This window comes from Spermophilus citellus (genome assembly GCF_964194105.1).
Source record: "Spermophilus citellus genome assembly, chromosome: X".
Taxonomy (NCBI): Eukaryota; Metazoa; Chordata; class Mammalia; order Rodentia; family Sciuridae; genus Spermophilus; species Spermophilus citellus.
Genome location: NC_138190.1, coordinates 109,277,626 through 109,295,794, shown reverse-complemented (window position 1 = coordinate 109,295,794; position 18,169 = coordinate 109,277,626). Strand labels below are relative to the sequence as shown.

Here is an 18,169-nt window from a genome sequence, read left to right as displayed (position 1 = left end):
GGGATGAATCCTACTTGATCATGGTGTATAATTTTTTTGATATGTTTTTGAATCCGATTCGCCAGAATTTTATTGAGGATTTTTGCATCTAGGTTCATTAGAGATATTGGTCTGTAGTTTTCTTTCTTTGAAGTGTCTTTGTCTGGTTTAGGTATCAGGGTGATGTTGGCCTCATAGAATGTATTTGGAAGTTCTCCCTCTTTTTCTATTTCCTGAAATAGCTTGAAAAGTATTGGTGTTAGTTCCTCTTTAAAGGTTTTGTAAAACTCTGCTGTATACCCATCTGGTCCTGGGCTTTTCTTAGTTGGTAGTCTTTTGATGGTTTCTTCTAGTTCCTCAATTGATATTGGTCTGTTTAGGTTGTCTATATCCTCCTGACTCAATCTGGGCAGATCATATGACTTAAGAAATTTATCTATGCCTTCACTATCTTCTATTTTATTGGAGTATAAGGATTCAAAATAATTTCTGATTATCTTCTGTATTTCTGAAGTGTCTGTTGTGATATTGCCTTTTTCATCCCGTATGCTAGTAATTTGAGTTCTCTCTCCTCTTCGTTAGCATGGCTAAGGGTCTGTCGATTTTATTTATTTTTTCAAAGAACCAACTTTTAGTTTTGTCAATTTTTTCAATTGTTTCTTTTGTTTCGATTTCATTAATATCAGCTCTGTTTTTAATTATTTCTTGCCTTCTACTTCTTTTGCTGTTGTTTTGCTCTTCTTTTTCTAGGATTTTGAGATGAAGTATGAGATCATTTATTTGTTGGTTTTTTCTTTTTTTAAGGACTGAACTCCAAGCAATGAATTTTCCTCTTAGAACTGCTTTCAATGTGTCCCATAGATTCCGATATGTTGTGTCTGCGTTTTCATTTAACTCTAATTAGTTTTTAATTTCCTCCTTGATGTCTTCTAAAACCCATTGATCATTCAGTAACCTATTGTTCATTCTCCAAGTGATGCCTGATTTTTCCTTCCTTCTTTTGTCGTTGATTTTCAGTTTCATTCCATTATGATCAGATAGGATGCATGGTATTATCTCTACTCCTTTATATTGTTTAAGAGTTGCCCTGTGACATAATATATGATCTATTTTTGAGAAGGATCCATGTGCTGCTGAGAAAAAAGTGTAACTTCTTGATGTTGGGTGGTATATTCTATATATGTCAATTAAGTCTAGGTTATTAATTGTGTTATTGAGTTCTATAGTTTCCTTATTTAACTTTTGTTTGGAAGATCTGTCCAGTGGTGAGAGAGGTGTGTTGAAGTCTCCCATGATTATTGTATGGTGGTCTATTAGACTCTTGAACTTGAGAAGAGTTTGCTTGATATAGCTGCACCATTGTTTGGGGCATATATATTTATGATTGTTATGTCTTGTTGGTATATGGTTCCCTTGAGCAGTATGTAGTGTCCCTCTTTATCCCTTTTGATTAACTTTGGCTTGAAATCTATTTTATTAGATATGAGTATGGACACTCCTGCTTATTTCCGCAGTCCATATGAGTGATATGATTTTTCCCAACCTTTCACCTTCAGTCTATGTATATCTTTTCCTATCAAATGCGTCTCCTGTAGGCAGCATATTGTTGGGGCTTGTTTTGTGATCCATTCAACTAGCCTGTGTCTCTTAAGTGGTGAGTTTAAGCTATTAACATTTAGGGTTATTATTGAGATATGGTTTGTTCTTCCAGCCATATTTGTTTATTAATGTTACTAAACCTGATTTGTTTTCCTCTTTGATTACTTTCCCCCCTGTACTGTCCTACCTCCCACTGTTGGTTTTCATTGTTATTTTCCATTTCCTCTTCCTGTAATGTTTTGCCAAGGATTTTTTGAAGAGATGGTTTTCTAGCTGCAAATTCTTTTAACTTTTGTTTATCGTGGAAGGTTTTAATTTCATCTTCCATCCTGAAGCTTAATTTCGCCAGATACACGATTCTTGGTTGGAACCCATTTTCTTTCAGTGTTTGAAATATGTTATTCCAGGATCTTCTAGCTTTCAGAGTCTGTGTTGAGAGATCAGCTGTTATCCTGATTGGTTTACCCCTAAATGTAATCTGCTTCCTTTCTCTTGTAGCTTTTAAAATTCTCTCCTTATTCTGTATGTTGGGCATCTTCATTATAATGTGTCTAGGTGTGGATCTCTTATGATTTTGCACATTCGGCGTCCTGTAGGCTTCTAGGATTTGGGATTCTGTCTCATTCTTCAAGTCTGGGAAGTTTTCTCGTATTATTTCATTGAATAGATTGTTTATTCCTTTGGTTTGGAGCTCTGTGCCTTCCTGTATCCCAATGACTCTTAAGTTTGGTCTTTTAATGTTATCCCATATTTCTTGGATGTTCTGCTCATGGTTTCTTAGCAGACTTGCTGAGCTGTCTATGTTCTTCTCAAGTTGAAATACTTTGTCTTCATTGTCTGATGTTCTATCTTCTAAGTGTTCTACTCTGCTGGTAGTATTCTCAATTGAGTTTTTAAGTTGGTTTATTGCTTCCTGCATTTCTAGGATTTCTATTTGTTTGTTTTTTATTACCTCTATCTCCCTGTGTAATTGATCTTTTGCTTCCTGGATTTGTTTATGTAGTTCCTTGTCAAAGTGATCTTTCATTGTCTGATTTTGCTGTCTCATGTCTTCCTTGAGACTCCAGATCATCTGAAGCATGTATATCCTGAACTCTTTATCTGACATTCCATCTGTTGCAGCTATTACCTCTTCTAAAGTTGAGTTGACCTGCATTGCTTGTGGTCCTTTCTTTCCTTGTCTTTTCATACTGCTCGCGTTTCTTTCTGCTTGGTGAAACTGTTGTGTTTTTGAAATTTTCCCCCTATTTATTTATATTGCTCTTGTATAGTTGGAAAATCTCCCTTGCAGGGCGGGTAGTGGCTGTGCTCCTCCTCTAATTAGGGTGATCTGTCTACCACGCTGGTCGGTCGCAGGTCTGCCCACCCTGCGGGAGCAGGTGGCGGCTCTGCTCTGCCCCCACTCCAATTGTGGTGACGTGTGACGTGTCTACCACGCTGGCAGGCCTCTAGGCCTGTTCCGCCGGTGGGTTGCAGGTCTGCCTACCTTGCGGGCTCGGGCGGCAGTTCTGCTCGGCCCCCACTCCAAATGGGGCTACCTGACTGCCTCTCCAACGGGTCGCTGGGCCTTTTCCGGACACGGGTGGCAGCTCTGTTCCACCCCCACTCCAACCAGTGTGACGTGACTGCCTCGGTGCTACGTGTCCACCACGCTGGCAGGCTACCGGGCCTGTCCTGCCAGTGGGTCGCAGGTCTGCCTACCTTGCAGGCTCAGATGGCAGTTCTACACAGCCCCTACTCCAAATGGGTGACTTGGCTACCGCACCGTTGGGTCGCTGGTCCTGTTCCAGGCGTAGGCGGCTACTCTCTTCGGCCCCAGCTGCAGTTGGGGTATCGTGATACCATGCCGGCGGGTCACTTGGCCTGTTCTGGGCGCAGGCGGCAGCTCCCCTCTGCCCCTCTGGCCCCCACTGCACCCAGCAGGACCCGGACCGAGAAGCAGTTACCGCGGGGTCCCCGTCCCTGGGCCAAAGCCGCTCAGGGAGCCAGAACCCAGCCTCTCCGAGCCCGGTGCACGCTCCGCTAGGAGCAGGCTCCAAGGAGCGATCTCTGCGGGTTCCCCAGCCCTAGGCCAAAGCAGCTCCGGGAGCCAGAGCCCGGCCGCTCCAAGCTCTCCAAGCTCAGTGCACGCTCTGCTGGGAGCAGGCTCAAAGATGCAGACCCCACGTGTTCCCCAGCCCTGGGCCAAAACTGTTCCGGGGGTCAGAACCCAGCTGCTTCGAGCTCGATGCACGCTCCACTAGGAGCTGGCTTCAATACGCAGTCTCCGCGGGTTCCCCAGCCCTGGGCCAAAGCAGCTGCGGGAACCAGAACCTGGCCGCTCAGAGCTCGGTGCACGCTTTGCTAGGAGCGAGCCCCAAGGAGTATTCTCCACAGGTTCTCTAGCCCTGAGCCTGAGCGATCTGTCTGCGAGACGCAGGCAAATGCCAGCCTGAAATCACCTGTTCCGTAGCTGAATGAGCTGAGATCAGTAGAAAACAGGGATGATTCCATCAGCTCTCCAAGATGGCGGCCGCTGTCCTCCTCCGTGGTCCGACCGGTGTCGAGAACCAAACTGGACGGCTTCTCTCCTCCGTCTCAAAGCCAGAACTCAGCACTAAGCATGGCCATTACGCCGCTGGCAGGAGCCCCCAGAATCCGCATCGCTACACCCCCGCTCCGGCACCTCGCCGCTTCCCAGCGCGCGCCGCAGACTCCAGCCACGGGGTTATCCGCCGATCAGGCAATGCGACCCTCCGTGCGGAGAAATCGCCCGCGTCCGAGCCCCCGCAGCCGAACCTCATGCGATGGAAATCCCTCTACTAGATTCTGGAGCACCTCAATTTCGCTGGAATTTCCCAACAAGACAGCCTTCAGCTGTTTCACCTCGTCTTTCTTCCGCACAGTGACGCGGCGCCGGGGGTGATGCACTCCCTTCGCTGCCATCTTCAATCCAACACATTTCTTTTTTCACAATTGGATATTAAAAAACTCATTAGGGAATATAAAACAATTTCAAAGCAAAATGGAATATAAAGATGTTCAAAACTAAATCAGCATTTTATTGACTAGAGACAAATGAGGATATATGCTGACTCTGGCCACAGTTGTCTACCTTTGTCTCTATGCCTTTCTCCCAGTTCTCATTCTTTTCTTAACCAATATTTTTCAACCCTTCCTCTCCCCTATTCCCAGCTCCTCCCTGCCTCTCTAATTCTCTCCCCTGCCCCATTTTTCTGTTTGGGCCCTTCTTTATGTTTCAATTTCTTTTTCTCCTCTACTTTACCTTTCATTCTTCTTCTTCCTGATTAGTCTACTTCTCTCTCTTTCCTTAGGATCCTTTTTTCCACCTAGAATGAGGTAGCAAAGGCAGGAGGAGGTGAACAGGAAAAGAGAGGGAAACAGATCTACATCGGTATTGTCCCACTCCTACCCCATCATCTGCCACCAAAGTGGATGCACCCTGGTCTGAAGCACTTATATTTCTTGCCTTTTATGTAAGGCACATAACCTCTCTGTGCCTCACTTTTCTCCTCTCTAAAATTAAAGTAAACTAATACTTGTCCAGACTACCTCCCAGAGATGTTAGGGTCAGACCTGGGAATGAATATGAAAAGGTTTGAAAAGAAACAGGCCCCTGTGATTGGGAAGCACTCAGGGAGGGCTCTGGTGGGAAGGGTGGGAGGATGTCTGCCTTGCACTGCATAGGGACCTAATTAACTGAGGATTGCAGTTCTTGTCCTTTTCAGGAATGTGTTTCTTTTCACCTTTGTTCTGCTCATCAAATCACTTGGTTGTCTGTGTGCCTTGTTTGAATGTTCTTAGTGTCTTCGGAGGGGTCGGATAACTTGCTCCTTTGTATGCTGTTGATTTTTATCCCTTCCTTTTCTCTTGCCTTGGGCTAGCAAACGGAACCTCCAGCAGCCAGCTCTCTACCCCCAAGTCTAAGCAGTCTCCCATCTCTACGCCTACCAGTCCTGGCAGCCTCCGGAAGCACAAGGTATTATGTCTCTTATACCTTACTAAACTCCTTTGCACTCAGTTTCTTGAATGGCAGGGTGGAAGTTTTCTCTTCCATTCTACTTCAATGGCATATTAAAGCCAGAATTTCCCTTCATCTGGCTCTGCTAGCTTGATGTCCTGAGAATCCCAACACGGATCAAGCTTCTTGTCACTTTTATTTATTCCTCAGACACCTGCTTTTTTAGATTTCCAGTTACATCTATATCTTTTCCAAAAGGAAGAAGTACAAAGATCCCATGTACCTCCTTCTGAGGTAATTGTGTAACCAAACAATGTCTTGGGGGATGGATTGAACATTTGCCTCCCCAATTCAGAAACATAGTAAATTGATACCCTTTGAGGGCAACACCAGGTACCAGTCAAGGGAAGTAACATAAAGATAGAAGTCAAGAAACACTTACACCAAGTTACTCCCTTTAGATTTGCTGGACATCTATGAATAGACTCTTGTTTTACTCTGTTTATTGTGTGGCAGATTCTGGTGCAGTGTTTCGAGAAAAGACACAAACATATTGCAGTGGCTTTGGCACCATTTGCACCTCTTTAGCTATCCCAAATAAATATATCATTAAGATAATAGAAGTGTAGGGGCTAGGGGACTAGCATGGAACCTTCAAGGACCTGGGTTCCATAACCAGAACCACAAGTAATAATAGAAGTACATAAATTTCCTAGCTGTACTTTCCAAGCAGATTGCTGCCCAGAAATCTCTCCTGTATAAAATAAGCAAGGTGGTCACTGCCTTAAATTTCTTATACCTGAAGAATGTGTACATGGTTTCACCTCTGATGACTACACTATGAAGCAGGTTCCTCTAAAATTCTCTTGTTTTCTTCTGATTCACAAGACTTGATGTGAGATTAAGAGAGGGAAAAAAAAGGCTAACTCCATCACAGACCCATAAATGGTGACAGGTGGTGGAAGACCCCCTCAGATGGAGATGAATTCATTTCATTTGATTCTTTCACTAACTTATGAGGTTGCCATTTTACAGATGAGAAAATTGATACCTAAATGGCTAAGTTACTTACCAGGAAAACATAATTAGCTATGGGACTGGTACTGAGGTCACTACCAGTGTAATGCTAGAGTCAGTTCACACTAGCTTTTGAGAGCTGATTGTGTATATCACTACCTGTATTCAGTAACATCATGTTGGTAATTTGAACTTGGCCACAGTGGGAATATTTACACCATGAAAATCAGTTATTTCTTTTCCCCATAGAAAGTCAGTTGTTAAACATTGAACAGCATGCTACTGCCTGACATCCATTTTCATTTTATTTTTTCTACATCAGACTTTTAATTTGTCTACATCAGACAGCTGTTGCCTGTCCTATCATTCCTAATGTCCATTCCATTCCCTTAATTACCCTTTAACTTCTGATATTGATCCTGACAAGGACCTTCTGATTATCCTGCTGAGCTATTTGGTTTCAGAATTTTCTGACCTGTCTCAGTAGACGTTTACTCAGAGACTGTGAGATGGATGAAAGTTACTTTTACAATTAGCTTTCAGTTATTCTTTGCTGAACACCAAAGCTTGTTAATATTCACATTCCAAGATGGGAGCAGCCTTTACTGTTGTTCTGCTGCCCATAATGAACCTCCTACACTACGCTGCATTTTACTATATCTTTGCCTTGTGCCTTTCTGCCCCTGCCTTCCTTCTGGGAAGTGTAATCATTACCTTCCCCAAAGTGCTAGAGGCAGCTTGGGTATTTGTTCTGCACACTTGAGTCGTTCAACTTCAACTGACATGTCTGGTTCATTTAGGCTGAAGACCCATCATCCATAAACCCATTGAGGTGAGTGTTGGTATTGTTAAACCGTTTCTCCTGGTTGGGCTTGCAGGAACTTGTGGCTTGCTCGTTTTTTTTTTTTTTTTTTTTTCAATATAAGTCTAAAAATGATTTTAATTATTGAAGGACTAGAACAAGCTCACAAGTGCAGCATTACAGGGCCTCACTATTTTCTTCACTGTGGAATTTTCAGTGTATCATTTTATTTTTAAAATTATTCTTCCTTAAGAATGTTTAAAAAAACGAACAAGTAATATATCATATAATTTTCTAGAACAAACTGTAAAATAAAATAAACACTTGAATTTTTATATAATGCACTATTTTAAAAACTTGCTATTTTTATATCTTTTCAAACTTACAAAAAAGGTTGAAGGACTGGGCTGGTGTTGTGGCTCAGTGGTAGAGCGCTTGCCTAGCATGCATGAGGCACTGGGTTTGATCCTCAGCACCACACAAAAATAAAATAAAGATGTTGTGTCCACCTAAAAACTAAAAAAATAAATATTAAAAAAGTTTTAAGACTAATAAATGCTTCTGTATTTCCTTTGTACAGATTCACCAGCTGTTTTTATTTTTCCCAAATTATTGAGGATCCCCTTTGGAGATAAAATCACCTTTTTGTGTGTTCTCTTTCCCTAACCTCACAGACATACCTATATGCATTTTACTATTTTTCTGAATCATTTGAGATTAAGTTGCAAACATCATGCTCCTTTACACTGAATGCTAAAGTGTGTATTTTTTAAGAACAATAGTATTTTCTTTCATAACCACAATCAGGAAATTTAACACTGACATAATACAGTCTGTATTCAAACTTTGTCAATTCTCAGTAATGTTCTTTTTCTGGTTCAGCATCTAGGATAGAACACATTGCATTCAATTACACTATCCTTGTGGTCTTCTTTAATTTGGAAAAGTTCCTGAGACTTAATCTTTTGGTACAGTATGTTATAGAAAGGAAGAGAATAGGTCAGTTACTTGGTAGAATGTCCTTCAATTTGGATTTGTCTGCTATTTCCTTGTGATTAGATTCAGATTGTGCATTTGGAGCTGGGCTATCATAAGAATGATGTTGCATCCCCCTCAGTGCATCCTATTGAGGGGCAATAAGCCTCATGCTTACACCAGTAATGAAGCTTGAAATTATTTTTCTGTGTAAGCTAAAATGTGTCTTGTGACCTTGGCTCAATCCCCCTGGGTCTCAGGTCCCAGCTTCATACCCCTCCTTTCACACAGGTACCTGAGCCTTAGAACTATCAATATCCCAGGGCAGTGGGCCTGAGCATATCTCATCTGAACTTCTATCCAAGTGAACCTGAAAGGTGTGAGTCATGGTGGAGACAGGAAGCAGGTGGCTGAGGCCGTGACTTTCCTCCTGCACAATTGGAAACAAACTTGAAGTCCCAGAATCCCTTTGGTAACTTTTGATGGCTGTGATGGGGCCCTAAGCTGTAATCAGCCTTTTGGCTTCTCCTCTTAAGCAGCTCATGGAGAATCCTTAATGCAGCTGCAATGGGGTTAGCCAAAGTCCGCATACTCAAATGCTACAATATGGACACAAAGTAAATTTTTGGGTACTTAATGAGAACAACATTTTACATTTCTATAAAGGTTCAGCCTTTTCCACAGTCATTTCTCCTTTTCCCTTGTTATATTCCTGTGGAAGAGATAGAGCAGATAGTATTCCCATTTTGTAGATGAGAACGAAGAGGTGCAGAGATTAAAAACAGCTTCAGTACGATTCAACAAAAAAATTATTGAGGATCCCCTTTGGAGATAGTACCACCTTCATGATCTTAAAAAATTAAAAACAGGGAATCTCGTTCAATTAAAAGTTTTCCCAGATTAATAATTGCACCCATGGCTTTAAACTTGGAGGCATTTTGTCTGCAAAGTATCTAAACATAACATATTATCTGAATATATAACTAACATTATTTAAATATACATTTTCCTTTATGTTTCCAAAAATTCTTTCTTCTTTCTAGAAGTGGCCAGGGAGATAGCTGGATGAATAAAACAGAGTCCTGACCCCTAAATCACAAGGGCAAAAAATCTAATATGCATGGCTGTGCATAGTGTAATGGAGACTAAGAAAAGGACTGAAAGAGGACAAAATAGGGTGGGAAAGACATCAGACTGGGGGAGGGTGGGAGATGGGGAAAGCTTTTCAAAGAAGTGACATTTAAGTGGGGCCTTGAAGACTGGGTAAGCTTTTGATGGCTGGTAAAGAGAACAGGCATTTCAGCTTTAAAAAAATAAAAACCCAGCAAGAACAAAGTCACGCCACCATAAAAGTGCAGCATTCATTTGAGAAATAGCAAACTCAAACTAGAAGCCAGTTTTTTCAAAACTCTTTCCTGATTTCCTTTGGACTATAGCTCCTTGGACCAGAGACCAATTTATTTTTTTCTCTAACGCAATAGTATCTCCAGCACAGCTGTATTTGTTACAAACATTTTGTTCTGTAGGGCTCCAAGGGACTAAGCAAATGAATTTCAGGTGCAAATTATTTGTATTGTTAAGCAATATGTGTGTTTCTGTATTTCTACATATCAATCAACAAAACCAGAATGTTAAGATAATTCTTTTTCCTGAGCATTGTTCTACCCACACAAGAAAACACATTTTGAATGTGAAATAAATTGATGAAGGTACAGAGGTTCAGAAGTTCATGCCTAGCTCTGGTCTTGTGAATTCTCTTCTTAGCCTTTACCTCTAACCCATTCTACGTCACAGCAGCTCCAAGTGAGTCGCCTCACAATTCTACTCTATGCCTTCACCCATTGTTCCAATACAACTTCACTAAAGTATCTGTTACTTGAAAATTAAGAGCAGAGATAAACGGTAAAGCCCAGTGAGTTAGTATGATAAGACTCAAAGTGACCTTCATATTTTTAAGAGCACTTTTGTACTGCCTGAGAAATATCCAGGGAGTTTGTTAACTTGGCAGTATCCTTCTCATTCTTGTGATTTAGTGCAACTAAAGAAAAAAAATGTAATGAGTATATTTTATAGAATTTTAGCACTAAAAGGAACATTAAAGATCTTATAGTTTATAAGTTCCTCAATTTTCAGATGTAGAAAGCAAAGTCCTGGAAGAGGAAGTTAAATAGCAGAGTTGGGCCTAAAATTTGAGTCCCGTGACTCTTAATCCTGTGTTTTTTCTACTACAGCAAAATTTCATTATATGCAAATTTATATTATGAAATTCATCAGTAGCCACAATAGAGGATAGAAAAAGCTACTACAAAACTCTCTCTTACATTTATACACATCATTACATTCTGAGTATTACTATATTAATTATACAACTATACATACTGTGTATGGTTGTGTTCTCAGAAATCACATGAGCAGCATTCTACTGTTAATGTCAGGGATTTTTTAAAGTATATTTTAAAATAACATCTCATTCACACATGATTCTCATATTATAAAAACCACCATTTTAAAGTATACATTTTAGCAGGTTTTAGTATAGTAACAAAATTGTTCAACATTTACTGTCTCCTAATTTTAGAACATCTTTATCACTTTTAAAAGAAACCACATGCCCATTAGTAATCACAGCTCCTTCCCCTGGCAACCACTGTATCAATGGGTTAGTACATTTAGAACATTTCATATAAATCTCCCTCTGAGAACTGCTTTAACTGCATCCCATAAGTTTTTACATGTTGTAACTTCATTTTTCTTTATCTTAAAGTATTTTCTAATCTTCCTAATTCTTTAATCACTGGTTAGTCAGCAGTGGGTTAATTTCCACATATTTGTGAATTTCTCAGATGTCTATTATAACTTTCTATTTTAATTACCGTAGTTAAACAATATACTTTTTATGATTTTGACCCTTTTAAATTTATTGAGACTCATTTTGTGGCTTAGCATATGATCCATCCTGGAGAATGTTCCATGGGCAATTGAGAATAATGTATATTCTGCTGTCCTCCAGTATTCCATAAATGTTTGTTTGCTCATAGTATTGTTCAAGTACTCTATTTACTTCTTGGTGTTCTGCCTAGTTGTTCTATTCATTATTGAAGGTGGGGGTATTAAAATTTTCAGCTAAAATAGTTGAATTGTTAGTATCTGCTTTTGATTCCATCAGGTTTTGCTTCATGTACTTTGGGGCTCTATTGTTAAGGTGCATATACATTTATTACTTTGTTTTCTGGAGTCATTGACCCTTTTAAAATTTATTTTTAGTTGGGTATGGACACAATACCTTTATTTATTTATTTGTATGTGGTGCTGAGGATCAAACCCAGTGCCTCACACCTGCAAGGCAAGCGCTCTACCACTAAGCTACAATCCCAGCCCCTCATTGGCCCTTTTATCATTATAAAAAATTCTTTGTCTCCAGTAACAATTTTTTTGTCTTAAAGTCAGTTGTTTTCCAATATTAGTGTAGTTATTCTAGTTCTCTTTTAATTATTGATTTCATGATAGATATTTTCCCATCATTTTACTTTCAACATATTTATGTTTTTCAATCTAAATTGTTTCCATTAGCATAAGGCTGGATACTATTTTTTTAAGTCCATTCTTCCAATCATTGTGACTGAAATTAAATTTGAGTGTTTAATCTACTAGTGCTTAATGTAATTACTGGTAAAGTAGAAATTAAATCTGTTATTTTGCCATTTTCTATATGTCTTCTGTCTTTTTGTTTCTTTCTTACTCAATTCTTGCCCTTTTTTGTTGAATATGCATTGTCTAGTGTAACATTTAACTCCAGTGTTGATTTTTTTTTACAGAGAGAGAGAGAGAGAGAGAGAGAGAGAGAGAGAGAGAGAGAATTTTTAATATTTATTTATTTTTTTTAGTTCTCGGCGGACACAACATCTTTGTTGGTATGTGGTGCTGAGGATCGAACCCGGGCCGCACGCATGCCAGGCGAGCGCGCTACCGCTTGAGCCACATCCCCAGCCCCAGTGTTGATTTTTTTAACTGATTTTATTTTGAGCTATTTTCTCAGTGTTGCCCTAAGGATTATAATTAATATTTTACTACAATCTACTTTAGATTAATAGCAACTTGATTTAAATCATACATAAAATTTTTGCTACAGTGTTCCCGTTTCTTCCCTCTTCCTTTGTGTTGTTACAGACATACAAATTACATCTTTATGCACAATAAGTCCATCAACACATTTTTATAATTACCACTTCATGCGTTTGTCTTTTGAAATAAGCCAGACACAGAAAGAAAAATATTACATGATCTCACTTATATGTGGAATCTAAAAAGAAAAGAAGAAAGGTCAAATATGCAGAAGTGGAGAATAAAACAGTGTGTTACCAGGGGAACTGCAGGGGAGGGGTGAAAAAAATGGGGAGATGTAGGTCAGAGGATACAAAGTAGCAGAAATTTAGAATGAACAAATATAGAAACCATATATACAATATATGTAAGAACTATAGTTAATAAAATTGTATTGTATTAGAGAGTAAGTAAATTTCAGCTGCTCTTGTCACACAAAAAAATGTGAGATCATAGATATTAATTTGTTCCACTATGGTAACCACTTACTATCTATATGTATCCCATAACACCATGCCGTAAACCTCAAATATACAAAGTAAAATTTATTTTAAAAGACAAGAAGAGGGGCTTGGGCTATAGCTCAGTGGCAAAGCGCTTGCCTTTCATGTGTGAGGCACTAGGTTTGATCCTCAGCACCACATTAAAAAAATTAAAGATATTGTCTCCATATACAACTAAAAATTAAAAAAAAAAAAGAAGAGGAGGCAGGCATTATGGCACAGGCCTGTAATCCCAGCAGCTCAGGAGGCTGAAGCAGGAGATTGCAGGTTGGAAGCCATCCTCAGCAACTTAGTGAGGCTGTAAGCAACCTAGTGAGACCCTATCTCAAAATAAAAAATAAAAAGGGCTGGAGATGTGCCTCAGTGGTTAAGGACCCTGGGTTCAATTTCTGTTACCAAAAAAAAATAAAGATAGTTAGAAAAAAAATAGTTACAAACACAAATTTGTACTGTCTCTAGAACCCGGATCCATTAAGTCTCCTAACCTTCGCTAAGGGGGTCTGTGCATGTGTTGGAGCAGGTTTCAATGCTCTGACAGGTAGGTTACTACTCTACCTTAACTCTTTACTTGCTGCTTACACAGGGCCTCAAGTTCAGCCAAAGGTGAGAGATTAGGGCCTTTAGTCTTTTTTAAGATTACTCTCAGTCCTTGACACATGCCTCACCTTCTAGAATCCCAGGAATATATGTTAGAGCATTTCAAAGTCCCTTATGGAGAGTGCTAACCTTTTCCTTGTAAGTTTTTTGTTGTTGTTTTTATTTTTTTGGTACTGGGGATTGAACCCAGGGGTGCTTTACTGCTAAGCCACATTCCCAGCCCTTTTTATTATTTTTTTTTATTTTGAGACAAGATCTTGCTAAATTGCTAAGGATGGCTTTGAACTTTCAATCCTCCTGTCTTAGCCTCCCAAACCATTGGGATTATAGGCGTGCACTACCACACCTGGCTCCAGTAAGGTTTATTTTCCCCTACTTTTGCTCCCACGTTAGGCAACTGCAATTTTTTGAGGGGTGGGGGTTGGGTACAAGAGAGTGAACTCAGGGACACTCGACCACTGAGACACATCCCCTGCCCTATTTTGTCTTTTATTTAGAAACAGGGGGTCTCACTGAGTTGCTTAGCACCTCGCTTTTGCTGAGGCTGGCTTTGAGCTCACTATCCTCCTGCCTCAGCCTCCTGAGCCACTGAGGTTACAGGGGTGTGCCACCGCGCCTGGCAGGCCATTGCAACTTTTAAACAATTGCATGATATTAATGCCCCCTGAAAATACTGTTAACAGCAAGTGTGCTCTGTCACGCGAATAAAGAAGAACTCTGTAAGCAGAAGTTTCCAGGGAACTCCCACACTGGTCAAAGATTTGGCCATTTTCTTTCAATAAACACTTCTCAGATTGTTATAAATATTTGATCCACTTCCAGGGTTTTGAAAAAGTTGTTTTGCCAATGTCATTACACTTATGGAAGAAAAGATTTTCAGTCTTTTTTTTTTTAAGATTTTCAGTCTTAAGCCATATTTCTGGATTTCTGCAGCTTAAAGCTACCTTTGATTATGTTCAATTTTCAGTTTTCTCAAGTAATTGAGAACTAAATCCTTTAGAGACACAACTCCATCGTATGTCACTTTGCCTCAAATCAAGTTCACAAGTTTTTGTTGTAGTTTTATTATTCCCTCAGTTTTGTATTTAGTGCTATTTATTAGTTTTCTAATTAACTTTAAAAAATATTTTTAGTTGTAGTTAGACATAATACCTTTATTTAATTTACTGATTTTTATGTGATGCTGAGGGTCAAACCCAGCTCCTTGCACATGCTAGGTGAGAGCTCTACTTCTGACCCCCTCTAATTAACTTTCATTTGGTAGTTTAGAATGGAAGTGCCAAATCCTACCAGGGTTCTGGCTCTGTTTGCATAGATAACTCACTCATATAAAAATGGCTTTTGCATCTTTAAATGATTGTAAAAGAAACAAAACCCTAAGAAGTGTATGTGACTGAGATCATACATGGTCGTCAAAGAAAGCCTAAAATATTTACATCTAACCTATTATAGTGAAGATTGCCAAAGCCTGATTTACAGTGAGGGGATGGGGGATGGTAGGTTTAAAAGAAGTGGGTCCATTTGCTACAGTTGCCTTTGTAGTGTTTTTAAATCATTTAGTGTTCCTTTGAGAGTCCCAGATTATAGTCTCAGTACTGGTAGAAACCTTACAGATTGTCTTCTCCAAAGTCTTACACTAGTGAAGAAACCAACATTCAAAGACATTTCAGTATCATATTGCAAATTATCCAGGTTTAAAACCTTAGGTTTCTGAATGTGGTTTACTTTTCTTTCCATTCTCAGTAGCCTAAAATTTTTTTCTGCCACATCTTTCTCAATAAAAGTCATTCTTTCTCTGATTCTATCTCCTCTTTCGTGTGTGTGTGTGTGTGTGTGTGTGTGTGTGTGTTTGTGTGTATCTGTGTGATAATGAGGATAACCCAGGGCCTCATGCATGCTAGGCAAGCACTCTACAACTACTCACAGCTCTTTTCATTTTTTATTTTGAGACAAAGTTTTACTAAGTTGCTGAGGCTGGCCTCGAACTTGTGATCCTCCTGCCTCAAACTCCTGAGTTACTGGGATTACAAGCATGTACCACTGCACCTGGCTGGCAAAAATCATTATTTTTTATTGTTGTTGTTTGCTTGTTTATTTGGTACCAGGGATTGAACCCAGGAGCACTTAACCTGGGTTAAGTGCTGAGCCACATCCCCAGATCCCCAGGCCCTTTTATTTTTTACTGTGAGACAGGATCTCCCTAAATTGTTCACAGCCTTGCTAAATTGCTGAGACTAGTATGAACTTGTGATCCTTCTGCCTCAGCCTCCCAAACAGCTAAGATTAGAGGTATGTGCCACTATGCCTTGTAGAAAGCATTCTTTTTTTATTGGTTGTTCAAAACATTACAAAGCTCTTGACATATCATATTTCATACATTAGATTCAAGTGGGTTATGAACTCCCATTTTTACCCCAAATACAGATTGCAGAATCACATTGGTTACACATCCACATTTTTACATAATGCCATATTAGTAACTGTTGTATTCTGCTACCTTTCGTATCCTCTACTACCCCCCCTCCCCTCCCCTCCTATCTTCTCTCTCTACCCCATCTACTGTAATTCATTTCTCTCCTTGTTTTTTTCCCATTCCCCTCACAACCTCTTATATGTAATTTTGTATAACAATGAGGGTCTCCTTCCATTTCCATGCAATTTCCCTTTTTTCTCCCTTTCCCTCCCATCTCATGTCTCTGTTTAATGTTAATCTTTTCCTCCTGCTCTTCCTCCCTGCTCTGTTCTTAGTTGCTCTCATTATATCAAAGAAGACATTTGGCATTTGTTTTTGAGGGATTGGCTAGCTTCACTTAGCATAATCTGCTCTAATGCCATCCATTTCCCTGCAAATTCCATGATTTTGTCATTTTTTAGTGCTGCGTAATATTCCATGGTGTATAAATGCCACATTTTTTTATCCATTCATCTATTGAAGGGCATCTGGGTTGGTTCCACAGTCTAGCTATTGTGAATTGTGCTGCTATGAACATCGATGTGGCAGTATCCCTGTAGTATGCACTTTTAAGGTCTTCAGGGAATAGTCCGAGAAGGGCAATAGCAGGGTCAAATGGTGGTTCCATTCCCAGCTTTCCCAGGAATCTCCATACTGCTTTCCAAATTGGCCGCACCAATTTGCAGTCCCACCAACAATGTACAAGAGTACCCTTTTCCCCACATCCTCGCCAGCACTTGTTGTTGTTTGACTTCATAATGGCTGCCAATCTTACAGGAGTGAGATGGTATCTTAGGGTGGTTTTGATTTGCATTTCTCTGACTGCTAGAGATGGTGAGCATTTTTTCATGTACTTGTTGATTGATTGTATGTCCTCCTCTGAGAAGTGTCTGTTCAGGTCCTTGGCCCATTTGTTGATTGGGTTATTTGTTATCTTATTGTTTAATTCTTTGAGTTCTTCGTATACTCTGGATATTAGGGCTCTATCTGAAGTGTGAGGAGTAAAAATTTGTTCCCAGGATGTAGGCTCCCTATTTACCTCTGTTATTGTTTCTCTTGCTGAGAAAAAACGTTTTAGTTTAAGTAAGTCCCATTTGTTGATTCTTGTTATTAACTCTTGTGCTATGGGTGTCCTATTAAGGAATTTGGAGCCCGACCCCACAATATGTAGATTAGAGCCAACTTTTTCTTCTATCAGACGCAGAGTCTCTGATTTGATATCAAGCTCCTTGATCCATTTTGAGTTAATTTTTGTGCATGGCTAGAGAAAGGGATTCAGCTTCATTTTGTTGCATATGGATTTCCAATTTTCCCAGCACCATTTGTTGAAGATGCTATCCTTCCTCCATTGCATGCTTTTAGCCCCTTTATCAAATATAAGATAGTTGTAACTTTGTGGATTAGTCTCTGTGTCCTCTATTCTGTACCATTGGTCCACCCGCCTGTTTTGGTACCAGTACCATGCTGTTTTTGTCACTATTGCTCTGTAATATAGTTTGAAATCTGGTATCGCTATACCACCTGATTCACACTTCCTGTTTAGAATTGCTTTTGCTATTCTGGGTCTTTTATTTTTCCATATGAATTTCATGATTGCTTTATCTATTTCTACAAGAAATGCTGTTGGGATTTTGATTGGCATTGCATTAAACCTATAGAGAACTTTTGGTAATATCGCCATTTTGATGATGTCTTGATAGTAAATGAATTTCTCTTTCCCACTGTTCTTTTTCCTTCCTCAGTTCCACTTTTTCCTCTACCTTGAGCAGAAGGTGTTCTCCAATTTTCTTAGACAATCCTCTATTGAAGTTATTTTCTCCCATTTTACCAAATATCCACATCGTTGATTCTAGATTTTCTATTCTCTTTGGTATCTTGCTAATATCAAGCACAAAAATAGTGGTTTTCAAACTTTGCTACATTTGAAGGTGCAGAGAAAGATGGAACTGGGTAAAAATCTGCCACCCCACCTTTTCTCATGAATTGGATTTCCAAGTAATATTTCACTTAAATATAGGGGTTAAAAAGAGGAAAGAGCATGAGGGAGAGGGAGAGAGGGAGGGCGGGAGGGAGGGAGGGAAGGAGGGAGGGAGAGAGAACAATTTACAGGAGAAAAAAATTGATAAATTGTATAGGTTGGACCTAACCAAAATTAGAAACTTTTGCTCTGCCAAAGACCATGC

The 18,169-nt window shown here is 39.7% G+C and overlaps 1 protein-coding gene across 1 annotated transcript in view; it reads left to right on the top strand.

The window, feature by feature from the left end:
- DCX (doublecortin) overlaps positions 1–18,169 on the top strand; it is a gene marked incomplete at its 3' end in the record, with an annotated part of 119,599 nt that overhangs the window by 100,116 nt on the left and 1,314 nt on the right. The window contains exon 6 of the mRNA XM_081277923.1: positions 5,463–5,557. Coding sequence (XP_081134049.1) covers positions 5,463–5,557 — 95 coding nt within the window. The remainder of the gene's footprint in view (positions 1–5,462; positions 5,558–18,169) is intronic.